Source organism: Microplitis demolitor, chromosome 1 (assembly GCF_026212275.2).
Source record: "Microplitis demolitor isolate Queensland-Clemson2020A chromosome 1, iyMicDemo2.1a, whole genome shotgun sequence".
Lineage (NCBI taxonomy): Eukaryota > Metazoa > Arthropoda > Insecta > Hymenoptera > Braconidae > Microplitis > Microplitis demolitor.
In genome coordinates, this window is record NC_068545.1 from 20995453 (window position 1) to 21022908 (window position 27456).

The following is a 27456-nucleotide window of genomic DNA, read 5'->3' on the forward strand; positions in this document are numbered from 1 at the left end:
TGCGACAAAAAAAAATTGTCTTGTCCTTAAAAGCCATCTTTATGACATCTTAAAGTTGTCTGTTACTTCGGATGTCATGTGGCGACAAGCGGCCACATGGTATCATTGTGTTCATTTAAACGCTTACTCGAATGTACGGTAAAAAAATTAAATTTAAGTTGTAGTATGCCAAAACGTTTATACAGTTACCAGGAATCGAGTAGAAAAAAATTAAAATTGAATAGTAGTAAATTTAAAAGATATAAAATGGTGACTCCGAAAAATGTTAAAACTTTACATTCTCAAAGTAATTCTAACCTTAAACAAAATGACAAAACGAAGACTGATGAATGTATAAATGAAAATAAAAATGAAGATTCTAATGAAATTCACGAGTCTTATGTTGATGTTAAAGTTGAATATTTAGATAATCCTGTCAAGTCGAGTAACGATAAAAAAGAGTACAAGTATGTTGTTTATTTAATTTAAATTCATTCAAATTGAGCTATTGATGATTAATTTTTTTTAGAGTAATTAAACTCCCAAATGGCCTAACTGCGCTCCTTATTTCTGATACTCATGATTTGACTGATAAAGTAGCTGGTGAACAGGATGCAGGTCAGTATAACTCTGGTGAAAATTTAAAAACCTATTTTTCATTTCGCTACTTTGGTTTCATTTTCATTTTTTAAATTGTGTAGCTTCAACAGCTAGCAGTGATGAAGACGACGAAGAAGGGAGTGAAGAAGGGTCTTCAGATGACGAAGACGACAATGAAGAGGAGGGTGAAGAGATGGAGATGAGTGATGAAGATGATAAGCATGCTCACTTGTCTAAGAGAGAAGAAAAAATGGTACGACAATTAAATGTGATTATTTTGAATAATTAAAACTTTTAAATTGCTTTTGATATTTAGGCTGCATGCGGATTGTGCGTAGGAGTTGGAAGCTTCAGCGATCCCTCTGAAATACCTGGAATGGCTCATTTTCTTGAGCACATGGTTTTCATGGGCTCTAAAAAGTACCCTGCTGAAAACGATTTCGATTCTTTTATAAAAAAACGCGGTGGTTCTGATAACGCATCTACAGAGCCTGAGTTAACAACATTTACTTTTGAAATTGATGAAAAATATCTTTACTCTGCATTAGATCGTTTCGCTCAATTTTTTATCGCCCCTCTGATGCTGCGAGATGCAATAACTCGGGAACGAGAAGCCATCGAAAGTGAATTTCAAATGGCATTGCCTTCAGACTCAAATAGAAAAGAGCAATTGTTCTGCAGTCTTGCTAAGCCAAGTCATCCTGCCACTAAATTTACTTGGGGAAATCTGGTAACTCTTCGTGACAACATAACTGATGACAATCTATACAAGCAATTACATAAATTTCGTGAACGTCATTACAGCGCGCATCGTATGACTCTGGCAATTCAAGCACGTCTGCCTTTAGATACCCTAGAAGACTACGTAAAAAAATGTTTTTCCGTAGTACCGACAAATAGTTTACCTTCAGAAGATTTTAGTTGTCATATAGGTGCCAATTCTTTTGACACCGCTAGCTTTAGGCGTATTTACAAAATTAAACCAGTAAAAGACGTTTGTCAAATCGAGCTGACATGGACAATGCCACCACTTCATCATCTTTACAAAGAAAAACCTCATCAGTACATCTCTTGGATCATCGGGCACGAGGGTAAGGGCTCATTGATAAGTTACTTGAGGAAGAAAATGTGGTGTCTTGATATTTACAGCGGCAATGGAGAGAGTGGGTTTGAACACAGCTCAATGTACGCTCTTTTCAGTTTGTCTCTAGTCCTTACTGACCAAGGCCACGAACATTTAAAACAAGTTATCGATGCCATATTTTCATACATCAACATGGTACGCAAATTAGGACCGCAAAAGAGAATATTTGATGAGATTCGTATGATTGAAGATACGAATTTCCGTTTCACTGACGAAGTGCCTTCGATTGAAAACGTCGAAAGTTTATGTGAAAACATGCATTACTACAAGTCAACTGATTATATTACTGGAAGTGAACTCTACTTTGAGTATAATCCTGAATCAATAAGAGCTTGCATGGATGTTCTGACTCCTGACAATGTCAATATTATTATTTTTGACAAAAAATTTGACGATTCAACTTTCGATAAAGAAGAGCCGTGGTTTAAAACCAAGTACACAGACACGGAAATTCCAGCTGATTGGATAGAGTCTTGGAAAAACATTGACGCTATGCCAGAGTTCCATTTACCCGAGCCAAATATTTTCATAACTGATGACTTTACTTTGATTCCCGCCGAATCAATCGAAGCGCCGGTTAAAATTCATCAAGACACTCTTTGTGAAATCTGGTACAAACCTGATGCTAAATTTCGTTTGCCTGAATGTCATATGAATTTCCAATTGATATCGCCTATGATCGCATCTTCACCTGAAGGGTAAATTTCATTGCGTAAAATTTACTTTATTTTTTTTTTTTATAAAATTTGTTATTTCAGAACTGCTATGTGTGATTTGATGGTAGAAGTACTAAAGCAATTGCTTGCTGAAGAATTGTATGCAGCAGTAGCCGCTGAATTGAGTTACGAAGTCAATTCAAGTGAAAAAGGTTTACTGATAAAAGTCTACGGGTTCAACCAAAAACTTCCGCTACTTCTTGAAACGATTGTTAAATATATATCGAATTTCCCTGAAATTGTCACGGAGGATTTATTCAAAGTGATGAAAGAACAACAACTAAAAGCTTACTATAATACGTTTTTAAAGCCTTCTAAACTAGGAAAGTAAGTGATCATTGATGATTTCTAGTGACTGAAGGTAAACGTGATGAACTTATTAAATTTTTTTAAATTATAGAGACGTAAGGTTATCGATCATTATGTTGAAACATTGGACGGCTATGGATCGACACGCGGCGTGCAGTAAAATATCATTTGAAGAATTTAAAAACTTTGTTAAATACTTTACTAAACACATTTATATTCAGTCATTAATCCAAGGCAACACGACGTCAGATGAAATTAAAAATAACGTATTGAAATGTTTTGATATTTTAAAATGTGGGCCGCTATTACCAAATACTTTGCCACGACTACGGACAATGTCACTGCCCCTTGGAGCACATTACTGCAGATTTAAAAATTTTAATTCAACGGATTCAAATTCTGTTGTTACAAATTATTATCAATCAGGTTTAGCATCTATAAAATTGTCTGTTACAATTGAATTATTGACGGTGAGTATTTTAAATTGGCAAATTAATGTATCAGTAAATTATTATTAATTGAATGTAAAATTATTAATAATTTAAATTGAATGCTTTGATGATTTAGATGATAATGGAAGAGCCTTTATTCAATCAATTAAGAACACAAGAGCAACTTGGATATGACGTATTTTGTCTATTGCGTGATACCTATGGTGTATTTGGGTACTCGATCTCAGTTTGTACGCAAGCTGATAAATTTAGTGTCAAGCATGTTGATGATCGGATAGAGGAATTTTTAAAATCATTTTATGAGAAACTTGAGTCTTTGTCGGATAAAGATTTTGAGAATCATAAGGAGGGTCTTATTAAAATAAAACAGTGTGCTGATATTCATTTGCGAGAAGAGGTGATTCGTAATTGGGCAGAGATTAAATGCGGGGAGTATATGTTCGATAGACTGACACGAGAAACCAACGAAATTCGGCAGATAACTCTCAAAGATTTGAGAAATTGGTTCAAAGATCATATTGTCGGAGGAAATAACTTCCGTAAATTGTCGATTCATGTTGTCGGTACGGAAAAACAACGACAGGAGAGTGATAAAAAATTGAGCGACAATGAAATTAATAAATCTGAAGGTAAATAGTTAATTGAAGAATTATAACTAGGGGCCGGTTTTAAAATACGTTCGCACTTATGGGGGAGAGGGAGTCGCAGACCTTCGCAGTTCATCAAATAATTTTCAAAATTTTTCGTACGGTTTTTTTAAATTTAATTTTTTTGTTACAATAGAAAGTCATTAGTTTCATATTTGTAAATATATAAATATTTCTACGTATATATTTCCATCATTGGCTCGATAATTTGTTACATTTACTTATGTTTGATTTTTTTGTTATTTGTTTTTCAACGTCGGCGTTAACGTTGCAGTCCGTCAAAATAAGCTTCCTTGTATATTCAATATCAAAGAAATTTATTCAAGTTTCCTTGTTGCAAATAATATTTTTTTAAATACAGAAATTAATTGATATATATATATATATAATGTAAGGGGGGGGTATCAGTTATGACGCAATATTAATAGACGGTCGCAGGAAATGTGACATAGCGCGACGAAGGGGCAGGGGGTCTAAAAAGGGTAAATTTTTGCGAGACGTATTTTATGATTGGCCCTTTACGTAATTACTAATAAATATATATATATTTTAAATTTTTTTAGAGTCAGCAATTAAACTTAGTGATGCCAGCTATGCCTTGCAGTATTTACATACAGATGAGGATGAAGATAATAGGGTGTTTATAAAAAATATTGAAAAATTTAAATCTGGATTATATGTCTACCCAGAACGTTACAGCAATTGACCTTTTATAAATAATAATTGACGGTTTAAATAAATTAATTTAAATGTAAAAAAGAAAGGGATTTAATAAACAATTAATTAAATTTTACATTTTTATTTTAGTTCCTTCTCAAAATTCATTCAAAAGATTAATCCCAATTATAAACAAAATGTTTATGCTAGTGTAACCAATTACCAGTAATAATTATTGTTATTATTTTATTATCATGATGTGTACATATATTTTTTTGGGGAGAACCGACAAAGTGTTACAAAAATCGCCATGAGAATTTTTTTCATTATTCAGATTCTCATTCACGATTTAAATTTAACGTTGAAATATTTAATTTATTAATTATTGATATTTTTAAAAAACCTGTTAATTAATATAAGCATTTTTCATAACACTCTTTTACAGTACACTCGTTCCATCGCAGATTTTATTCGTCGTAAATTATAAACGTTAATTAATTAAATTATCAATCAAATAATTAATTAAACAAAAATATATAGAAATAGTAATTAGGTAAAAACACAAAATATATTTATCAGATTTTACATCAGTTAATTATCAAATTCATATTTTTTCGATATGGGTAAAATTTAACACATTAGTAGTAATATTTTTTTTTACTTTTACGTTTACTATTTTTTTTTGGATTTTTGGTTATTTTACGTACTATTTTTCATGGGGACATTATATGGGACCCACGTGCGCTTCCATCTACATCAATATAGTGGTTCAAATCTTTATTTTTAGTTATCAATTCGAATAATTGCTACAGTTATACCTTGTGAAATTTCTAACATTATGTCTTACAACAAATATTTTTAATAAGCATTAATTATTACAACAAAATAAAATAATCAGAGAAAATATATATAATTAATTGTTAATTAATTCAAAATAACATTTATGAGTAATTAATACAAAATAAAAATTAAACTTAAAACCTTAATATTTTTTTCAAATCGCCCAGTGCGATTTACAAAATTTAAAGTGAAACGACAAATACTCGACGTATTATTTGAATTTTTTTAAACATCAATAATTAATAATAATACAATTAAAATAAATTTAACAAACTTATCATTTTTATATGATAAACAATCGAAACAAAATATAATAATAATAAAAGTTAATTGTTAATATTTTGTTTTTTATATATTTTTGTGAATAATAAGAGACATACGATACAAACTACTGCTCAAAAGCATTTTCAAAATTCATATTTCTCAGTATCGTATTTTAGATATTTTTATGCATTTATTTTTTTATATTTTTTTAATTGTTTTTTATTATTTTTTTAATTATTTACTTTTTTTATCAACTCGGCGCATAATATATATATATACTTTTTTTTTTATTTTTCTTATTTTTTTTTTTCAAATGGAGTTTACAGATATTTAAATTACAATATACGATAGATTATGTTTTAAACGTGTACAGTATAATTTAATACAGAATAAGTTTTTATTTTGTTGTGGGTCCCAAAATGCTACGAATATAACAAATAAATCAAGTGCATTGACACCCGTTTTTTACGCATTTAGGTTCTGCTTCGTTTTTATTTTATTTTTTATTAAGTTAAATATTGTATAATGTTTTGTATCATCAAATTTTCCATCATACTTCTGCATCACTTTTCCATTCGCTCGTCACTTTGCTTAGCGTCGAACCAATTTCATTATTTTTTATTTGCTATTGAAGTGTCATGTACATTCAGCAGCAGTAATAATATTTATCAAGTGTATCAACGTTTTTTTTTTTATCATCATTGTAACTCTTTTTGTCTTGTTATATTTTTGAGTAACTTCTAAATGCCATGAGACCATTTAATTATAATCAACGTAATTGGTCATTAACTAACAAATGGCAAATATTTTTTGTGTTGCATGTCAATGTTTATTTATTGTTTTTGTTAAATATCTTCGCGGCTTTAAAATGAAACGTACAGCGCGGAATATTGTACATTCTAGTCACAATTTTTTTTAAATCCGTTCTTATAATACTCGACATTTGTAATCATAATTATCATATTTTTGAAATATTAATATAATTTGTAGAGAAATGTCAATATTGGTTTTGATGTTTATCATCAAATTACAGAAGGTTAATTATGTTAAGAGTTGAATTAATTAGTCATTCTCAAAAAGCACAATCCATGTGTAATTTATTTTATTAAGATTTTAAAACGGATTAATTAATTATTATTTTGGAGGCACACATGCGTTTATTAATACGTCTGATAATAACGAGATTAAATAAACAATTATTGTTTTATTTATAACTTAAAGAAAATTCTCAGAGAATTTCCGCCATTTTTTTTTTTTAAATTCAATGACGAACTGTCATAATCATAAGTGTAGCAGACATCAGACAAATTTAAAACTACCAATAACTAGAGTAATTAATAAATTAAATTAAAAAAAAACTGCGCATTTAACAATTTTGAAATTAATCAGTGTATTTTTTTAAAATGTTATCTTTTAAATTATTTACTCTATTTACTTATAATTTTAAATTTGCCTGATGCCTGCTACATTTATACTCGTGATTATGACAGTTGAGTCAATGAACAATTTGAAAAAGTGGGGGACACTGTCTGAAAATGCCCTCAAGTTGACATATTCAAAATTCCAACGCACATAATCGTTAAATCTCCAAAAAAATAAAAATTATTTTTCAACCTCCTAACTTTGTTATATAACGACATTTTATTAAATTGTTATTTGCCGTATAAAGAATTATCATTGTCACAATGCATATAATTAACTATGCAATAACAAATCTACAAAAATATAACATTTTTCAATCTCTTGATCTCACTTTTGTTAAACGGCATATTCTCTTTCTCGTATATTACTTCCGTTCCCTTAATTATCATATACTCTTACATTTTAAAATCCTTTATCATAAATCATCAATCATTTATTATCATATTATATTTTTATATGGCTCATATATTTAATATTAAACCATTATCAGCCTTGTTTTTATTATCCATATCAATGCCATGAGTTTCATCCGGATCACGTTTTTATTTTTACTTTTATCTCTCATTACATTTAATCAACCAGATCCTTACGAGAATAAATAATATTTATACCCATTGATCTGCATACAATATTTATATTTACACAAATCACATCACTATCACAAATCAATCACATTCATTATAAATCCATTCTCACATGCGTACATAATACACTATTTTATATAAATAACATTAACAATTATTGTTAATTATTTATTTATTCAATTACTTTTTTTTAAATCCTTAACTCCGACCTAGGGTAATCAGGCACGACATTTCAATCACTCGTTATCGACATACATACTGATTTATTTATAATATAGTACGAGAGATCCTACCTGAATAAATCGTCACCCACTGGGTGTACTTGCGGACACTCGCTATCACACATACTTGTAATAATAAATGTAGGGACTCGTATATATTTATATATAAATATATATTTTACCTATATGAAAAGCATCAGTCTCTTTACGCTAATAATACCGTCGAGGTATCTTATGCCTCATTAATTTCCTCACATTTATATTTATATCCGCAGGAGATACGTATGTTAATAAACTTACAATAATTATAATCACATGCAATAAAACTACATGAGGCACCTGATATCAAGACCGTGCATTCTTGAAAGCGAGCATTTCATATAATACCGGAAAATATATATTTTATATCATGGTAAAAAAAATAATCACATTCCTTAATAATTAAATATCTATAACAGCTGACCACATTTGTATTTTTTTTATATTTATTAATTATATTGTTTGTTTTTAATTACTTAATCAGCGCATGCACGCCAATCAGTCAAACTTACGCGCTTATCGTGGCGAGTATGATCTTTTTACTAAATTGTTTTTTTTTGTCGTGCTCTATAATGATGTTCGTTCATTATTTTTTTAAACTAATGTATGTACGGCGATATTTTTGGCAGTGAGATATAGTAACGATTGATTAATCGATCTATTTATACATTTAGTTCATTCATTTAATCATTTTCATGTCTGAGAATCAAACTCATTACTGGCTAATGCAGATATTTATTTATTATTTTTTTTTTTTAATTATTGGCCCCACTAGAGCTTTATATGCACATCGAGCTATAGTGCACTTGATTAACAAAAAAAAAGTTAATGATAATAATAGTGTATGTATATTTAAAACATAAACGCGATAATAAAGAAAAAAAATTTAATTGATAAATTTTTTTATCAACTGTAAGTTTGATTTTTATTATAAATAATTATAATAAATTTGTACAAACATGAAAAAATACAACTTTAGCAGAACAAGAAAAAATAACTCTTAATTAATAGTTTTTAGAATTGTTTAACTAATTCGCAACGCAGCTGCGAAAATTTTTTTCATATAATATTTAGCAATTTTTTTTTAAATAATTAATTAATAAATGAATGCAAAATAATAAAGTATTTTTTGTGCACGACCGCTCGATAGTCATATAAAGATATTAGCTGCGGTCTTTCGTCACATCCGAGAGCATAAAATATTCTTCCTCCGTCCCAGAACCCGAAATAAAATTTTTATTTCGGATGAATTTAATTTTCTTTTACCGTTTGCGATGCATTAAGAGATGCATCGCCCTGACCCTTCTCCTGGGGTTTGCTGCCACCGTTGACAACACTCTCTGTTTGTTGATTAGATCCTGTTTTTTCTTTGGCATTTACATCTTTCACCGATAATTTACTAGAAGAAAAATAAATTTTTAATTTTAACAAAAAAACCGCCAAGATTTTGAAATTTAAACTTCAGTCTTCAATAAACTTACGAGAAGGCATCAGCATTAACTTCGTCATCTATGTTGTCTCGATTTTTCAAATCTTTCTTCGCATCATTTTCTTGGTTTTTCTTAACCGCAGACTTTTTCTTGCTCGTTGCCTATAAATAAATAAAATTTATTGGAATATGATAAATTATAAATAAAAAAATAAAAATAAATAATTACTTACTTTCATTTGAGTTTTCTTTCCACGAGTTGCGATTGAATTATTGCCTCCTCGTGATTGAAACATACGAGCATTTAAACGCGGCAATGGCACCTAAAACAATTAACATAAAAATTCTACATCACACAACTAACTTCAAATTCAAATAATAGTATACGTGCGCGCGTTAATTGATAGATTTAAAACAAGAATTATTTAAAACAGATACTACTGATTCTCACCAATGCATCCACAATCTGGAGCTCCAATAATAGGATTAGCGTTACAAATAAAATGCACATATTACACTATCTCTAAAATATATTTTATATTGACAATTAATCAGGCCGTTCATCAAATTATAAAACAGTTAATAATTTAATGACAAAATACCTTAAGACAATTACGTCGCGCTTATTGCAGTAATTTACAAAACACAATTAATTTTTACCTGTGAGGGAAATCTTCCACGAAGATGTCCTTGTAATGGCTGATGACCTTGGATCCTTCCTGGCTGACCGTAATTGGCACCCCATTGACCAACAACAACTCCAGCAATTTCTAACTGTCCACCGCGTGATGGTACAGATCTGCGAATTAATTCACGTGGCAAAATATTTCCTGGACGATTGATGCGAGCACGACTCTGAGTGTCATTCAATGCACAACTAACTGGCAGACCATTTGATGTCAGTGGCAGTGGCCGGAAACCAGGAATTATATCTAGATAATTTATTAGATTAAATATTTACAGAATAAATAAGTTGACTAGTTAATTAAAAAAAAATTACTTGGTGTTATTGGTGGCTGTGGTGGTCGAGCATATACAGGATTAAAACCTTCAGTGATAGCTTTACGCATTCTTTCAACTTTTACAACGCGATCAATGTGACCCCCACAGAGTTCAAGTAGATTTTTAGCCACCGCAGCACGTGCTAGTGTGTGATGGAACAGCTTTCCATCAAAGAACAACCAAGGACAACACATGAGCCAAGGAATTGGAGCACCACAAGCATCATTAGCTAAGAGGGCTGTCTCTACACCGGCCATAAACAAGGTGGCCAATTGAACGCCACGGAATGTTACAAGTGGAAGCTAGAAAAATTTATATTTTAATTGCAATTGCTTTATAGCAAACATTTTTTTTTTTTTTTTGGGTTCAATAAGTACCTGAAGGTCTTGGAGGTACTGAGGATTCATTAAATCCGGAGAAAATGCTTGAACAATAAAAGCATCGAGTTCTTGACGCCGCAATATTTTTATTTTGTCCGAAAAACTCATGATGTATCTAATTAAAATTTTTTAAAGAGTAAATTAAATCGTACTGATAAATTTAAATATAAATGAATAAAAAAATAAGATAAATTACCTTAGTACACAAGCCATGACCAGCAAGTGTTGGGGTACATAAGAAATATTCAACATGAGAGATGTATCAGATTTCATACACGTGAGGAATCCGCGAAGTCTGCGGCGTTTGTCTTCAATGCCAGTTCTGTAAAATTAAATTAATGGCATAAATAAAAAATTCAAAGATACCTTAGATGGAAATTTAAATTCTACAGTATACACAAATTGAAATACACAAACACAACATTACTAATATACACACAGACTAGCCAACATACATTTAAAATGTTCTCCAGAGCAAACTGTATTTATTAATAATGAACACCCAGTTGCTAAAAGTCACGTTTAATATTTAAATAACCAGTTCAATTGTACACCATAACCATTTTTGTTTAAAGCTAATGCATAAATTACAACGAAATAAATTACATTTAAATATTAAATGACTTACCCGAACCACAGACGCTGGATTGTTGGTACACCCCATCCTATTTGTTCAGCTTTAATAAGTTCTGGCGATTGATATGGGTTTGTTTTTGACCATATCCATTCTTTAATTATAATATCAGGCACTTCAATTTTTTCATTGTCTATTTAAAAAACAATAGAATATCAATACTCAATTAATTGTCATGTCAATGATAATTAGCAGTTAATGATGAAATAAATTAATTACCTCCTTTTTCTTTATTTTTAGTCGCCATAAATATTTGATGATGAAGATTAAATAAAATAGCATAGACCATTTGTCTTACCGGTCGATAAATAACGTGAATAGATGGGAACTCACAATTATTTTCATCTTCCAGTAATACGGGCAGTTTAATTTCACCAGTAGCGAGTATTTGATATATATGAGGTGACATTAAGCCTTTCTGATGACGTTCAGATGCAGTTCTCATAACTTCGGGAACAGTAGTTGGAATACTGATGGGTTTCTCAGATGTCTTGGGTTGCTCAGTAGTGACGTGGGATGGTGAGGTGGCTGATGAACTGCTGCCCGAGCTTGATGAACTCATCAAATTATTGTGTGTACCATTTACAGTTGGTTCCGCAGGATGCTGGTCATCTTCAGTTTTCACGTTATCACCGTCTATCTGAGACTGTACCCCTGGTGGTTCGATAACAATTTGCGGCGCTGCTTTAGCATTTGCCGTTGCTTGATTGTATGCGTCCAAACTTTCGCGCTCACTTTCAGCAGTTTCTGAAGCAAATCGTGATGTTCCCATGGTACAATTTCCATCTGTCGTCGCTGTTTCTGCCGAATTTTGTTTATTTACAGCCGGTTTTTTAGCTTCTGGTTTGCAAGCTGTAAAATTTATATTTTAAATAAATTAATTGATAATTAAAATGAATAATTATTTACTTAAATTAAAATAACTGACATTTAGTTGGCTTGGATGTTTTGTAATGCAAAAAACCTTCCTTGGTTCCGTTAATATAATATTGGACGGACTGATAAAGTTTTGAACATCTAGGATCAGTCAGTGAGCCAAATACTTTTTGGGCCACAACGTCTTTGCAAATTGATGGAAGATCTTTAACAAATCCCGCTATTATCTTAATTGATTGATCAATATTTGTCTTATTTGGCCCAGTTATATTTATATTCAATTTTTTATAAAAATCTGTTAGTTCTTGTTCTGTCAAAATATAATTTCCGAGTAATGCAGCTAGAATACAAGATCTCTCTGCTGATACTCCAAGTGATTTATTAACTTCTGACATTAAATATTCTTTAGTGTCTAGAGACCCTTTGTACGTTAGTTTTAATTGTTCAGAAGAAAAATAACGAGGCGGATCAAAAGCTGCATACTCTCCGTCATCGGCAACGAGCCCATTAAAACTATTTTCACGACAATACGCAATTACTTCTTGATGATGATCATCCATACTACACATCTTTAATTAAAATAAACAATTAATACCAAGTAAAAAAATATTTTAATCGTCTAGTGAATGATAATTACCACAGATACTTTCAAATGACGCAATGCCATACGTAAACTAGTGCGTAAACAAACAGGAGGTGTCCACCAAATTTTAGGTGGTGGGGTTCCTTTAGTGGCAATGTGTTTTAAAACCTATTATTAAATAAAATAAATAAGTAATTATCAGTGTAAATATTTTTTTTTCTTTGTCTAAACTATTATCTTGTTTGTATTGTTAATAACGTACATTATTAACATTATTACGCATCTGAAGCTGCTGCTGAATCCACTCGGAACGACGTGGAGCTTCATTACAACCATTGAAAAATACCACCAAGTCAACTCCTGACAGCTCAGTCGCTTGAATTAAAATAGCAAGAAACTGGAGCATACGATTCCATTGTCCACCGCACGCCCAGTCTATTCAATTAAAAATATAACATTTATTTATTTCAATCACAATAACATATTTGCTATTACCAATAACTTTTTAAATAGTATTTATAATTTATCGTTTACTAAAATATATACTACTGAACAAACCTGAAAAATATCCACCGTAAAGACGATCTAGGCAACACTCGGCATCCAAAACAAGACGCAATAATGGTGATTGCAATGATTGAGCTTTATTAAGGCGATTTCGCTGTCTCTGAATAACTTGCCGTGCAATTTTTAATAAATCCACGGTAACTGCACCTCCTGGTACGCAATTACTATCTAAGAAAGTTTGAAAATCTTGTATACCCATTTTTATTTGTCGTTATCTTCTGGCGATTGTCAAACTTTTCTTATTTTTGTTGGTTATTAATTTTGAATTTTCTTTTTTTAATTTACAATTTTTTTGTCTACTTTTATTTTAAACTGATTTTGTTTTCGTTTTTTTAAAATAATTTTATCGTAAATTAATAAATAAATATTTTTTTACTCTAACATGTCTCGGTATGCCGCAAATTGAAATCTATAAAATAAGATAATAAAAAATAATTAATAAATAATAATAATAATGACAATATTTATTGATAAGCTTAAAAATAACATAAGTATCGTAATAAAAGCCGGCAATTAATCGACAATAACTAAAAAAATAAATAACTCATGACTTGTTTATAATTTATAAATACCACATGATAATTAACTAGTTTAAAATTACGTAATGATTTAAAAATTCAATAATAATAATAATTATAATAACAATAGGAAAATAAATATCAGCGTCATTTGAAATATTAACTATAAATAGGAACGCCATTGATTCTGTTTACTGTAGACGTAGCAATAAAATTATTTGTTATAATTATATACACTACCACCATAAATATATATAAATATATTTACAGATAACCACAATTAATTAACTATCCATTATTTTGTCTATCAATGACACAAAGATAAACCAAAAAATTTATATAACTCCAAATGAATAAATAAATTTATCGGTTTTGATAAACTATTAAATTGAAGATAGATTTTATACACCGGCATGGCGATGGACTAGGAAAAAAAAGAAAAAATTAAAGACAAAGACAGCCCTTACTTATGCAAGCTTATCAACTGGACTCGTGATATTTAAATATAATTACGCTGTCCATATTATTTAATAATATTACCATGTTTGTAATTAATGCCACTAGTTATTGTTATTATTATCTGTAAAATACTTACGCTAAATCCAAGAGGATCATCGTGGCTCCTAAAATGTAACAGAAATCACACACACACACTACCAATTTTTTTTTTACGTGTGCGCCTTCGTCTCTTCGTTTCTTAATACGCTGGCGCCGATTGTTTTGCGCGGCAAATATTTAAAACGCGAAACCAAAATGTTGGTATCCAAGCGCGTTATCTTTGTTATTGATGGTAACCAGTTTCAAATACAAATAATAATCATAATTATTTATTATTATTACTATTATTATTGTTGTTATTATTATAACACTGTCGCGCAATTATTATGGTTCCAACAGGAGTGTTGTCATGGTTTTATTTTGAACGCGGTAAACTTGTGATTTTAATTATAATTGTTATATTTTATGTAATTTTAATTAATATAATGTTTTATTATTTTAAAATAACAATTAAGAATTGTTTGTAATTGTGAAGATATTTAATATTCATATTTTTTATTTTAGATAAAAAGTTGATCTACATGAAATGATGACATATTGAGTTAATTAAATTTAAATAAATTATAATTATAGTAAAATAAATAAAAATGATGAAAATATCGGCCTTGAATGAGGAGTCCAGTGAGGAAAGTGATGAAGAAAATACTCCGACAATTACTAAGGAAGCTCAGGTAAATTGATGATAAATAGAAGTTTTTTATCTAGCATAACCTAGTCGAAAAAAATGAGCCGGTACTTGAAAGATAAAATTGTATGACCTTCGAAAACTGTTTGATTATTTTATTAATTAGTGGGTTCATTTTTATTAGGAACAAATTGCTCTTTCGGAGTACAATAAAGCGCTGGAGCTGCGTAAAGAAAATAAAATAGAAGATGCCTTGAGTATATTCAAAGATTTGCTGGAGACTGAACTGCTGGATCAGGTGGAGAAACCTGAAGTACCTGATGGACGAGCGCGGCCGATGCTGTCATTGAAGTACTGCTGTTTTAAGAACATCGGAGCTATTTATGGTCAGATGGAAAATTATGAAGAGGCTATCAATAATTATTGGGAAGCTGCTAATCTCGATGCAACTGATGTGATGCTGTGGTGTCGCATGGGTACTTTGGCGATGAAAACTTCGAATCTCGAGTTCGCTTGCTCGGCATTCAAACAAGGGCTTAATTGTAACCCTAATCACTGGCCTTGTTTGGATAATATTATTACAGCGACGTATGCAGTACCGGATTATATGAATTGTCTTTTGTATATATCAATGGCTTTAGAAAGAGATTCGAGTTATATAAAAGGTCTGGCATTTCGTGAACAGATTTATAAAGAAGTACCGTATTTTGAGGAAAGCTACAAACTATTTAACGTTGATTGGGCGCTGGATCCGCCACTTGATACTGAATTCGACAGAGTTATTGGCGACGCATTGATTGCTGAGGCTAAAGAAATTGCTGGCAGGTGGGTAGAGTTTTGCAAGCCGGAATTTGAATACAAACCATTGCCAGATCTTTCGCTCCACAAGCCACTGAAGAACTACTCGTGGCTAGAACTCGGAGAGAGTCTTGTAGATATGCATAAATATATGAGTGATAATAATTTAAATTTTATCAGTAAAATAAAATTAGATATTCAGACTGATGAGACTGAGGCGTTGGCTAATCAAAATAGTACTGAAGCTGAAGAAAAAGGAGAGAATTCTGAGATGGTTGTGGACATTAGTTCTGAGTTGGAGAGCGTTACTGATGTTGAGATGGATGTTAAAGGTGAGCACCGTGATTCTGGAGAAAATGATGATGATCAAGAGGTACCGGATGCTAAATTAGACAGCGAAATGGATGTGGATGGCGATGATGAAAAATCAAGCTCAAGTGATGTTCATATTATTGAAGATGAGGATCCGCTGAAGATGGAGTCAGATATCGAGCAGATAGACCAGGCTGAAAATAAACTTCAAGATAGCATCGTGTTTCACAGCAGCGCTGTTTATGATGAGGTTGAAATTTTAAAGTCAAGTGAGAGCGCTAATGAAAATACTGAGAAGTCTATTGAAGAGATACAAGACAAGAGTGATAGTAAAGTTGAATCAGCTGACAAAAATGATGGAAAGCCAGTAGAAAAGTGTGGTGACAAAGCGTCCAAGTCGGATGATAAACCCAGTGATAAATCTGAGGGTAAGGAAGAACAGCAGAAAGTCAAGAAGAGACGGAGAAGTTCTTTATGTTTTTTGCAGCAGTGGGCTTGGAGTAGCAGCAGTATGAGAAGATCCGCTCGGGTACGCGGCTCTAATAGAAGAGAAGCTGAGAGAGACGACGTCCAGCTTGAAGAAATGGTACGAAGAATATTCCCGCCTAATTTACTGCCTGACACGGCTAAAATAGTTCGAGATGATCCTACCAAAAGTATGGACGATTCTATGGATACTATGGACCTGTATCAGCTGTTTGAGCGTCAAGAAAATGTTAACAATGAAGAGAGCAAAAGTTCGAGTCCAACTCCGTCTCCCGACTCCGACGTTCAAAAGTACTTTGGAACCGAGACTGAAAGAAATCAAGTTATCGATTTTGTCAACCAGCACAGCGGCAAAAATAACCTGATGATAATTATTGCCAAGTATACAGAACTCATGAGTACGAAGTGGAATCACGAGTGGCCGAAAGAACTGCCGGAAATTTATAAACAAGCTTATTTGTTTACCCGCGAACATATCCCACACTCTTCGCCTTTCGGTGACGCTTCGGAAGAGGATTCTATATTAAAATATGACGCCGAAATGACTTTGTTATTTAGTGAACTACACACTGATAAATGGCTGGACAATAAACCAGAAGTTTTACCATCCGCGACAGTTGACAAGTTCGGGACTGGGATCCCGTCTGAAGAACTTGGATACATTATTTTTGCAAGTGTTCGTGATAATTTATTGAATGAGGAAAATTTAATATTTTTATTGCGGGTATTGTGGGTAAAAGCAAGTATTTTTTTGTGCCAAGGTGATACTGAGATAGCCAAGAAAAGTTTAGAGCTTCTTCTTCATGATATGAAAGAATTCAAACAGTATTTTCCAACGCTATTAGTTAAATTACCAAACTGTAAACACAATTCTCGAATTGCTTTGCCCATAGTTCAAAAAAGATTGACGTCAATTGAGCGTGGGCAGAAACTTGGGGAAGTGCAAAAACTTCATGAGGAAAAAAAATTTTATGAACTGTCTCTTATACTTAAGGACACATTCAAGTTTGCCAAACAACAGAACGATTCATTGACAAATGTTAAGCTGAATATTGATCGTAAAAAGCAACTGTCGATGTTGCTGGAGAGTTTGTGGCAACTGGAACAGTATGAAGATTGTTTTGTCTGGGCTGAAACTTGTCTGCACGAAGCCTGGCAATGTTATAATAATTTTTCAGACGAGACTGATCAGAAAAAGTGGGGTTCTAGTGTATTAAACTGCTTGGAAAAATTAGAATCTTGCGTCGATATTTCTGGGTCATCAGTAGTAAGATACTTGGCTGAGACAAAAGCCTCCAGACTAGTTCAGACATTAGTCCAGATACTTTGTCATCAGTTGGACGTACCAGACACAGCAGTAGAGATGCCATTGGAGTCTGTCACTCCTTGGATTCTATTGCATCACATTCTCCAGTACGAAGATGACCGCGAGCGAGCGAAATCGCGTACTACTTCTAAGTCTAAAGCAGTCGATGACCCAGAGTCTGATTCTGATGACGAAGACAAAGACATTCCCGCGCCTATCATGCTGCTTTTCGTCGGTCATGACTTCCTGGGTCGCCATTCTTGGTGTTGTATTAACGAAGCTAAACTTTTACTTTTTACAATAAAAACAGTCATACCGAGAATGTGCAGCGCACGATATACTGCAGTGCGTGAAAAAATTACCAAGCATTTGGAAAAAATGTTTTGGTGTCTTTACGGTCATCCTAATAGAGCCAATAAAACAAAACCTAAACATTTAGAGGATCATGGAGTACCACAAATTCCGTTGACATGGGAAATTGCTCAACTACTTTTTGAATTTTATAAGCCAGATGTCCTACCGGAATTTGATACTCCTCGAGCCATGTCAATAAGCGCGGATACTAAAATTCTGTTTAAAAAAATAAATTCACTAGTACCACGGGATCACGATCCGAGTGGAATAGTCGATGAGATAAATTCTTATATTGTGGGTGACATTGAAAAAATGCCAAAAGTAAAAAAACCACTGCCATATAAAATCGATTCTCTGTACTATCTTCTAGGTGATTACTCATTTAAGAATAACAATTGGCTGTCTGCTGCAAAATATTATTCCATGGACGTCTGTCTGCATCCTGATGCTTTTAATTCATGGGTTGCACTTGCTATGTCCGTTAGCACACTCATGGGAACGACATTAAATAACTGTAAGCCACTTTCAGACATCACTAAATTACTGTCACAAGCAAAAATCGCCCAGTGTTGTTATCAACACGCGGTGGAACTAAAACCAGGTCACAGTGTCATCTGGATTGAGTACGGCAACTTTGTCTACATGGTTCATTCATTTTGCTCACGTCTACTGAAGCAAGAATCAGACACTCTTAGTATGGAGAAGTTTGAAATCCTCGAAAAACGAAAAGAAGACACACTTGATATCGCCGCGAATTGTTTTAATTCCGCAAATCGCATCTACTTGGCAAACATCGACGATGCAGCGCAGATGCAAGACGAGCGGTGGTTGTATCACTACATGCTTGCGAAAATTTCAGAGAAAAAAAATCATGACCCTCCAGTATTTTTAGAACACTATGCTACAGCCAGCGAATTGTTACACAGAAATAATGCTCACTATCCGAAAAAAATTAGTCATAAAAATGCTCATTATTTGTCAATTGAAGCGCTGGAAGTACATTATCGTATACACGCAAGTATTTTGAAGTATCTGGAGCAGCATGAGAGTAAGCCACTTAAAAAATCGTTGGGTGAGTTGTTTTGGAAGTGTTTGTTAGATTGTGCCAGTGGACCATTCATGCAGTTCCAATCTAAATTAAGTAAAAATAAACGTCGAGACGAATCTAATTCTGATGACATTGATTACAAAATTCCTGTTAAAGAGTCTGTTGAAAATACGGAGATTGTCCCAAAAAGCGGTACAAATTTAGAAAAACGCCCGAATAGCGTTGAAGAGATTGCCGTTGTAGAGAAAACCACTGAAACAAATAAACTGAAAACTGACAAAAAGAGACCGCGAGAGCCAGTACCCGATGAATCGTCGAAAAGAATCAAAATGGGAAACGTTTCGCACTTACAGTTGATGCAAGACGTTTTAAGTCTTATTGACGATTTGATTATTAATGTCTGCGACGTCGTAACGCAGAATGAATCAACTCAGAAAGATTCTGATGAAGTTATGGTAATATCAAGTGATGAAGGTGATTGCGCAAGAACTTCAAAAACTCGCAATGAGTATGAAAAGACTCGTGCCATGGAAAAGAGATGCGAGGAAGATGGTAAAAGTAAAAATGCTCAAGAAATAATGAATACATTAATGAAACAAAATGCGGAATACAATAAAACTCAGGTGTCATTTCATGATAATAATCAAGATGTCAATAAAAATGATAGTAAATGGCAGCAGGCTGATGATGTGCAGTCGAATGAAGATTCTCATGCCATCAAAGATAAAGATGATAAAGTTAATGAGAAAAAAAAGAGTCAAAGTAATTCGACGAAAGAAGAAGCTACGATAAGTCGACGCGGTTCGCAAGAAAGTACTACGACGACATTGACTACGAGCACAACGGAAACAAATAATTCGAGCTACAGTAGCAGTGATGAGTCTAGTAGCAGCAGTGATGACAGCTCAAGTAGTGACAGCTCAAGTGACAGCGATAGTGAATCTAGCGACAGTGATGCTGAAAAGAAAAAATCTAGTCCCAGTCCTATCGAAGAAAAGGGTCAGTATAATTATTTGTTATCTAAGAAAATGTATTTGTTTATTTATTAATATTATATGCCAATTGGCTGTATCGTAGCTACACAATATAGGTATAAGTATATAGAAAACTCTGATTTCAAATTAGATTATTTTACTTGATTTTGAACTTCAAACGCAAAGCTTCAGTGCTATAAACAGGACCCCTAGGCCCGATAAAAAAAGATAGAACCTCTTTTGATAAGCATTTTAGTAAAAGGAGATCATAAAATGATTGATTATTATATTTTAATATTTCAGAGGAATACTATACGGATGGAGAGGTCGCAAGATTAATTTCATATTGTCTAGCTGGACTAGAACAATGTGTTTTACGATTTCCTGAGCATTACAAATCTATCTACCGCCTTTGTCATTTTTACTTCAACCACAAGACAGCCAAAGACAACGACAAGTGCCGTGACCTTCTGCTGGGTACATACAAATGTCAATACTATGCGGACCTCAGTTTCCAAGGACTTTTTGCTGACAGAAAAACTACAAACTTCTTTAATGTAAGTTTCAATTTATTTTTGTCAATTATAAAAATTTAAGTTAGTATCGGTTGAATTGAACAGTCATTACGTATATAAACAAATTTACTATTAGTTATTGCTTATCAATGGTGAAGATAATCCTTTACGTGGATATATTATTTAAAATAATATAATAATAAGCGTTTAAATTTTTCCGTGTCAAATTCTTGAACGATTTCCACATTTTTTGTCTTTCCGGTTTTTTCAGAATAGTCTATGAGCATAGTGCCTCTAGCGAGTCCATCTGTAACGGGTGTTGCATTTATTTCAATTGTATTTTTTGCTAAAAACGGCCAGAGCATCACAGCAGCCGTCATGGCATCTGACGGTCCCCACATTGGAGATTTAGTACTAAAAGTTTTTCTTTCTGCTTTATTTAGAAACTTAATTACACTTGAATTAATCGAACCAAGTTCTTTAATTCTCCATCCCTGAAAAATTTAACGATACATTATTTATTTTATTCACTATAAGAAATAATTAATTAGTTCAATGAAAAATATATACCTTTGGAATTGGCAATTTAAGAACAGTCTCCCAAGGGTATAAAAGACTCGGCTTATTTCTTGTGACATTCAAAACAATAAAGTCACTGTCAGGATCCATCCCGAAGTTATACTCGACACCAGGAGATTTATTTCCTCTGCCTGCTATACTTCCTCCCATAATATACAGTCTCTTGATATTATTCATGAAATTTGGATCTAGTGATACTGCTAATGCGATATTAGTTAGCGGACCAATAGCAAGTATGCTCAGTTCACCAGAATACTTTTGTGCTAAATTTATCAAAGCTATCGCTGCATGAGCAGATTCATCAACTTCACCTTTAATTTCATCTTCGAAATCAAAGTCACCAAAACCATCTTCCCCGAAAAATTTATCCGACGTAAAATTGCTCATCAAAGGTTTTTGTGCTCCCCGATACACAGGAATCTATTGCAAAAAATTTAACACAATAACTACAGAAATTTACCATCTGATAAATTTATTTTTAAAATAAAAAATTTATTTACATGAGAGAAATTTGCTACGGTAAGAGTTTTTAGTACATTCTGTTCAACATTTTTTTCATCAGTGTTTCCATAGGTACACGTGATTCCCAGGAGCTCATAATTTGAAATCTTTCCCGCTAATAGTACTAACAGAATTGCAAGTGCATCGTCGGCACCAGCGTCCGTATCAATCACTAGTTTGTCCGAGCTCACACTATCCCCATTAAATTTGTCCAATAAAATAATTAATTCCCCTCATACATTATAATAAATATAATTATGTACTTACTTTTCTAAAAGCAAGAGTATGACGACGGATGCTAAAATTATAATCGCTGCACTCATAACTAGTCTACTTACAATTAAATTGCCGATTGAAATTTAATTCTTTTATATCTTATTCTCTGAGTCGTGGCCTCCAGTTACCAATAAAAAAAAAACTTATTAACCTCCATAATAATTCCTGCTTTTGTTGACGATAATGAATTTTCCGTTTGCTAGTTTACTAACACTAACAATACCTTATCTTTTGCAAAATAACATTTACTATTTTTTACCTTATCTTGAAAGCGCGAATCAATTAACATTTTAATTCTTATTGCTTATCCATCGAGAAATATTTAAAATCAATAAACTAGAGACATATTTTATGTAAAGTTATGATTATAAAAATAAATTTTATATTTATTAATAATAAATGCATACATTTTATGGAGTGGCCCATTAAAACATCCACTAACAGAAGGATTTTTTTCGATTTAATAAAATTTGTTAATATTTAGCAAGTGGTTTATTAATGAACAGGCTCAAAATATTTATTAATATTTAATAATTCATATATTTGATGCAATTTAACGTATTTGAAGATATAGTCTGATTCTCTCAAAATATAAATAATAAAAATATATTTAAAAATTTATTTTAAGTGGCAAGATAAAGAATATATTATAATAAAAAAAGTATATTTATTAAATAATTAATAAACAATTGTTTAAAATCATTTTTCTATTTTATATAAAATATGACCACTATCCAGTTAGTCTCCTGCTAATATATGCAAATACACATGATTATATGCAGCCATCTACCGATAATATTCGCCGAAAAATAATTCGTTAACTGATAATAAATATTTATATTTCTCAAGGAAGCTTCTCACATGAGTTTGTATAAATCTAGTTTATTACTCTCAAATAAATCCTTCTATCAGTGTACTCAAATATTGTAAATACTTTTTTACATTAGTTAAAATGACCTCACATTTATCATAACTGCATAGAATTAATTATGATAAATAATATGTGAGTATGTGTTTGAATTCCTCGACGTCTATTTCTTGTATTATCTCAACATTCTTTGGTTTTGATGTCAATTCCGCATAGTCGATCAGCAATGATCCTCTTGCCGCTCCATCAATCACCGGTGTCGTGTTGACAGTAATAGATTTTTTCACTAAATTTGGCCACAGCATCACAGCGGCTGCCATAGCATCCGATGGATTCCATGCTTGTAAACCATAACTGATGATTTTGTTTTCGGCTTTATTTAAAAACTCTATGAAGCTCGAGTTTATTGAACCCAACTCATTGACTCTCCAGCTCTGCAGAAACAAAAAAAAAAATAAATTAATAACTTATATTATTAGAAAATTGCTTTTAAAAAATTAATATTAATACTTTAGAGATATTCGAGCCAAGACATGTCTCCCACGGGAATAAAAGATGTGGAATATTTTTAACAATATTTAAGACGATAAAGTTACTATCAGGATCGCTTCCGAAATTGTATTCAACACCTGGAGATTTGTTTCCGACACTAGATACACTGCCCCCCATAATGAAAAATCTTTTTACATTGCGCGGGAAATCGGGATCCAGTGATACTGCAATCGCAATATTTGTCAATGGCCCGAGAACAAGTACATTAAGTTCACCAGGATACTTTTTAGCTAAATTAACCAAGGCTACTGCTGCATGAGTAGATCGATCAACTTCACCGATGATTTCATCTTCAAAATTGAAGTCGCCTAAGCCATCAACACCAAACCAATTTTCTGCTATATAATCGTCCATCAAAGGTTTCTTTGCTCCCGCGTAGACGGGAATCTGTGAAAATTAAATTTTTAAGGAGTTATTTAAATGGCATGTAGACTGTAAAAAATTAGGAGTGAATTTTACTCCAAGGAGATCGAGTAAACTAATAACTATCCGCTCCGCATTCACTCCAGATTTACGAAAAGAAGTTAAATGAAAAGTACAGTCACACAAAATAATCTTACGTGAGATAAATTGGCAACAGTGAGAGTCTTGAGTACATTCTGTTCGACATTTTCTTCATAAGTATTCCCATAGACACACGTGATTCCGATTACATCGTAACTGGTGTCATTGCTCGCCCATGCCGACAAAATCAACAGGATAGCCGCTGCATCATCGGCTCCAGCATCCGTATCAATTACAAGTTTATCTGAATGCGCGCTATCGCAACCATATTTATAATCAACATTTTTTAAAATAAAATAACAAATACTTCTGCAATTTAATTCGTTACATCAAGTGGAAAAGGTTCTCTCTACAGCAAATTTCTTTACATTGATCTTTTTTTTTTTTTTTTTAAACAAATATCAATACTTACCCCGCTGTTACCACAAGTATAAAGATTACTAACAGAGTTACTATCAACTTGTTCATAATAATAAATTATTAAATATTCAAGTTACCAAATAATCAAAATTTTTTTTATTTCAACAACTTCCTGTTGCTACGAGACTAGTGGAGACGTAAAAAAGAATTCAAGCGTCTTATTTATCATTTTTTTTCTTCTCAATGTTAAATATATATAGATCGCTTCATAAGTACTAGTTTATCTCGCAATCTAACGCTATACTTAAGTACAGTTCCGACCACTTAGCTCGATACAAACAAGCGTGACCATGGTGCTTATCAATACGATTATATTCAGTAATTTGAGACAATAAATTAAAATTAATTACTTGCTTAACATAGGAAAAATATATAAACCGCAATAAAACTATTTTACAAAAAATAATCATCGAATATCATTAATAAAATAATTATGTATTTATTTAATTAATTATTAATGATAAAAATGATATATAATAAAACTGATAAAAAAACCATAAATGAAATTTTGAATAATTATATATATTTATAATTATATTTATTTAGGGAGTTTGGAGAATTCCAAATGATGAAATTGATCGTCCAGGAAGTTTCGCATCGCACATGTCGCGATGTGTTCATTTGTTGATGCAGGTACTTAAGGAAACGGATGATAGCCGCATGTTGATGGAATTGTGTATTCACTTGCGAAAAACTCCTGACGCTGATAAGTACGTAAATTTTTTTACTTTATTTACTGAGCTGCTGTTCGAACTAATTGATAAGATTATGATAATAAATTTATTTATTTTTTATAGAAAATATGTGCGGGATTCAGAACGCGAGCAGCTGTCTCGGCAGGCGTTAACGCTTTGTTTGCAGTCATTACGAACACGTGTTCAATCTATGGGTCCTTCAAATCCTAACGACAGCACACAGCTCTGCCGGGTAGATCCTAGAACCCGTGTGCTATTGGACGTTTATAAAATCTATCAGCAGGTGTCAAAGAACTTCCAGGGCAAAGAAGTCCAAGCTTTTGCTACTTTACTTGTCGATACTTACAAAGCTTACAGAGATATGAAAACATCTGCGGGTAATCTTCTAGAAGACGCAATGCGCTTCTGTCAACAGCAGAATCTTGCTAATAAAATAGTGGCCAATCAAACGTCACAACAAACTCAAAATCTAAATCAAAATCAAACTATTCCAACGCCTCCAGTTACTTCTGCTGTCACTTTTACCCCAGTGACGCAGTCTCAACCAATTCCTACGTCTCCCCAGACGTTCCAGCAGCGTAAAACTAACAAGAATCCAGGAACTGGTAGACCACGTGGTCGTCCACCAAATGTCAATAAATATTATCAAAATATAATGAACTCTTACAGTAACAATAAAAGAGGATTTGGAAACTTCCTCGGTACAAGTAATCAACCTCTGATGAATCCATTTTTTATGAACCCTCTTATGGATCAGAGCGCTATGATGTCAATGCTGTCCTCGGGACTTGCCAATCCTAATATGATGGATTCATTAACGGCAGTCAATTACTTGAATCAAATGGGAAACTATCAAGATCTTTTGCGGCAATGTCAAAGCAATTTAACATCAATGCCCGTTGGTTCTCTCGGTAATTTTGGAAATCTTCCTACAAGTTTGCCTAATGTCAGCAGCGTACCCACAATGACAACCAGTTCAATGGGTTCTGTTCCTTCAGTCAGCTCTGGTAATCTCGGAGCAATGAGCAGTCTTGGTAATTTAACTGTCCAACAATTTTTAAATCTCAGTGCTGCTGTCACTGCTGTCACTACTGCTACCACTAGTTCTGCAGCGTACAATCAATCAAATTTTAAAACAACGACTGCAGGTACTAATAAAGAACTGCCTCACGGCATATCAATTTCAGCCATTGGAGGTACCGCTCAGCAACAAAAAACAAAAACAAAACACTCGTCAGTAAATTCTGATTTGAATATCCATAGTTCAAAAAGTATGTCGACATCACAACAGCCAAAAGCTGCAGCATCAAATCCTCAAGTTTCGCTGCTAAAGCCATCGGTTATTCAACCAACAAAAACAGGCCCTCCGAAGCAGGTCTCTGCACCACAGATTCGTGTTTCGAAGAGTCTAACTGAACCACAGCCTGCTCACAGCTCATCATTATCAGTATCACCGTTAAAAAGTGCCAGCCCCTCGGGTATAATGAATATTCCTCCGCCTCACCAAAATTTAGGTAACTCTGGTCTCAATATTACGCCTGTCCCAATGGGTCTGTCTTCACGAAGTGGAACGTCCTTGCAACACAAGTTGCAATTGAAGAAGCAAGCTCAACAAGCACCTCCTAATCCCGTTAAAAAGCAGCGTCCATCCAGCAAAACCGCCCAAGCTGTAAATAATATATCAAATGTTCTAAAAATGCCTACTTCCGCGGTGATGATGGGAGTTCCTTACTTATCAACAGATCTAAGCGGAATTTCCGTCAGTCCAGTAAATTCATCAAGTTCTAAATCTTCAGTGAAGCCGATGAGCTTCCGCAAAGGCACAAGCAAGCCTAAGTCGGTGGAGATGACGGCAATGCCGGCTTCATTGTCACAGTCCAGCACTGCCGAGACTATCAACATGCTTACGCAGCTCCAGCAGCATTCACACTTGGAAATAATCCCCCAGGCTAAGACTCATTCCAAGTCTACTGATTACATTAAAAATCCTCCGCTATCACTCAGTGTCGTGCCACCCAAAGCTGCGGATAACATTAGGTCTACAATTGCCGATACCGTCACCATGTTCGATATTCCTCGAGGAAAGACAAGCAGTTCCACATCGAAAGCTGATAAACATGCTAAAGAAAGTGTTGAAATAATAACTTTAGATGATTGAACTCAGTTTTTAAAATTTAAACAAAATAATTAATTGTCTCGTTTTATAATTTGTTAAATATTTA

General features: G+C 32.8%; 5 protein-coding genes across 8 annotated transcripts; 2 read left to right on the forward strand and 3 right to left on the reverse strand.

Moving 5' to 3' along the window:
- Positions 1-60: 60 nt before the first annotated feature.
- Positions 61-4640, forward strand: LOC103571193 (nardilysin). Its single transcript, XM_008549250.3, has 8 exons — positions 61-446; positions 509-597; positions 681-832; positions 896-2421; positions 2482-2766; positions 2840-3218; positions 3316-3829; positions 4411-4640. Exons 1-8 carry the CDS (start codon positions 97-99, stop codon positions 4551-4553), a joined length of 3438 nt encoding a protein of 1145 aa, XP_008547472.1. The 5' UTR covers positions 61-96; the 3' UTR covers positions 4554-4640.
- On the reverse strand, positions 4631-14548 carry LOC103571190 (constitutive coactivator of PPAR-gamma-like protein 1 homolog). 2 transcript variants are annotated; one of them, XM_053739719.1, is made up of 14 exons: positions 14459-14548; positions 13337-13754; positions 13041-13213; positions 12833-12946; positions 12248-12764; positions 11539-12171; positions 11314-11452; positions 10882-11007; positions 10683-10800; positions 10304-10607; positions 9964-10235; positions 9537-9626; positions 9356-9465; positions 4631-9273 (listed from the first exon to the last, which is right to left on the reverse strand). In XM_053739719.1, the coding sequence occupies exons 2-14, from the start codon at positions 13542-13544 to the stop codon at positions 9126-9128; spliced, it is 2952 nt and encodes a 983-aa protein (XP_053595694.1). In that variant the 5' UTR covers positions 13545-13754; positions 14459-14548; the 3' UTR covers positions 4631-9125. The 2 variants fall into 2 exon arrangements, with proteins under 2 accessions (XP_053595694.1, XP_008547471.1); XM_008549249.3 differs by lacking the exon at positions 14459-14548 and adding an exon at positions 14331-14423.
- A 183-nt stretch (positions 14549-14731) lies between these two features.
- On the forward strand, positions 14732-27400 carry LOC103571187 (calcineurin-binding protein cabin-1). Of its 2 annotated transcripts, none has more exons than XM_008549242.2 (6): positions 14732-14790; positions 14926-15092; positions 15231-20349; positions 20628-20881; positions 25086-25249; positions 25337-27400. In XM_008549242.2, the coding sequence occupies exons 2-6, from the start codon at positions 15009-15011 to the stop codon at positions 27390-27392; spliced, it is 7677 nt and encodes a 2558-aa protein (XP_008547464.1). In that variant the 5' UTR covers positions 14732-14790; positions 14926-15008; the 3' UTR covers positions 27393-27400. The 2 variants fall into 2 exon arrangements, with proteins under 2 accessions (XP_008547464.1, XP_008547465.1); XM_008549243.2 differs by having other exon boundaries at positions 14739-14828.
- Positions 20934-22360, reverse strand: LOC103571185 (uncharacterized). Its single transcript, XM_008549238.2, has 4 exons — positions 22187-22360; positions 21919-22111; positions 21410-21838; positions 20934-21333 (listed from the first exon to the last, which is right to left on the reverse strand). Exons 1-4 carry the CDS (start codon positions 22240-22242, stop codon positions 21019-21021), a joined length of 993 nt encoding a protein of 330 aa, XP_008547460.1. The 5' UTR covers positions 22243-22360; the 3' UTR covers positions 20934-21018.
- On the reverse strand, positions 22781-24707 carry LOC103571186 (uncharacterized). Of its 2 annotated transcripts, none has more exons than XM_008549239.2 (4): positions 24532-24707; positions 24176-24428; positions 23574-24002; positions 22781-23497 (listed from the first exon to the last, which is right to left on the reverse strand). In XM_008549239.2, the coding sequence occupies exons 1-4, from the start codon at positions 24585-24587 to the stop codon at positions 23183-23185; spliced, it is 1053 nt and encodes a 350-aa protein (XP_008547461.1). In that variant the 5' UTR covers positions 24588-24707; the 3' UTR covers positions 22781-23182. The 2 variants fall into 2 exon arrangements, with proteins under 2 accessions (XP_008547461.1, XP_008547463.1); XM_008549241.2 differs by having other exon boundaries at positions 22784-23497; positions 24176-24374; positions 24532-24704.
- Positions 27401-27456: the final 56 nt, after the last annotated feature.

Bases quoted from the DNA above. Each gene is read 5' to 3' on its own strand.
- LOC103571193 (XM_008549250.3), top strand. From the start codon at position 97: ATGGTATCATTGTGTTCATTTAAACGCTTACTCGAATGTACGGTAAAA. The intron at 3,219-3,315 runs GTGAGTATTTTA...TTGATGATTTAG, and splicing joins TTACAATTGAATTATTGACG to ATGATAATGGAAGAGCCTTT. The intron at 3,830-4,410 runs GTAAATAGTTAA...AAATTTTTTTAG, and splicing joins TGAAATTAATAAATCTGAAG to AGTCAGCAATTAAACTTAGT.
- LOC103571190 (XM_053739719.1), bottom strand. From the start codon at position 13,544: ATGGGTATACAAGATTTTCAAACTTTCTTAGATAGTAATTGCGTACCA. The intron at 13,214-13,336 runs GTTTGTTCAGTA...TTAATTGAATAG, and splicing joins TTACGGTGGATATTTTTCAG to ACTGGGCGTGCGGTGGACAA. The intron at 10,608-10,682 runs GTACTTATTGAA...AAATTTTTCTAG, and splicing joins AGTACCTCCAAGACCTTCAG to CTTCCACTTGTAACATTCCG.
- LOC103571187 (XM_008549242.2), top strand. From the start codon at position 15,009: ATGATGAAAATATCGGCCTTGAATGAGGAGTCCAGTGAGGAAAGTGAT. The intron at 15,093-15,230 runs GTAAATTGATGA...CATTTTTATTAG, and splicing joins CAATTACTAAGGAAGCTCAG to GAACAAATTGCTCTTTCGGA. The intron at 25,250-25,336 runs GTACGTAAATTT...TATTTTTTATAG, and splicing joins AAAACTCCTGACGCTGATAA to AAAATATGTGCGGGATTCAG.
- LOC103571185 (XM_008549238.2), bottom strand. From the start codon at position 22,242: ATGAGTGCAGCGATTATAATTTTAGCATCCGTCGTCATACTCTTGCTT. The intron at 21,839-21,918 runs GTAAATAAATTT...TTTTTGCAATAG, and splicing joins CCGTAGCAAATTTCTCTCAT to ATTCCTGTGTATCGGGGAGC. The intron at 21,334-21,409 runs GTATATATTTTT...TAAATTTTTCAG, and splicing joins TTAAATTGCCAATTCCAAAG to GGATGGAGAATTAAAGAACT.
- LOC103571186 (XM_008549239.2), bottom strand. From the start codon at position 24,587: ATGAACAAGTTGATAGTAACTCTGTTAGTAATCTTTATACTTGTGGTA. The intron at 24,429-24,531 runs GTAAGTATTGAT...ATTAAATTGCAG, and splicing joins ATACTTGTGGTAACAGCGGG to AAGTATTTGTTATTTTATTT. The intron at 24,003-24,175 runs GTAAGATTATTT...TAATTTTCACAG, and splicing joins CTGTTGCCAATTTATCTCAC to ATTCCCGTCTACGCGGGAGC.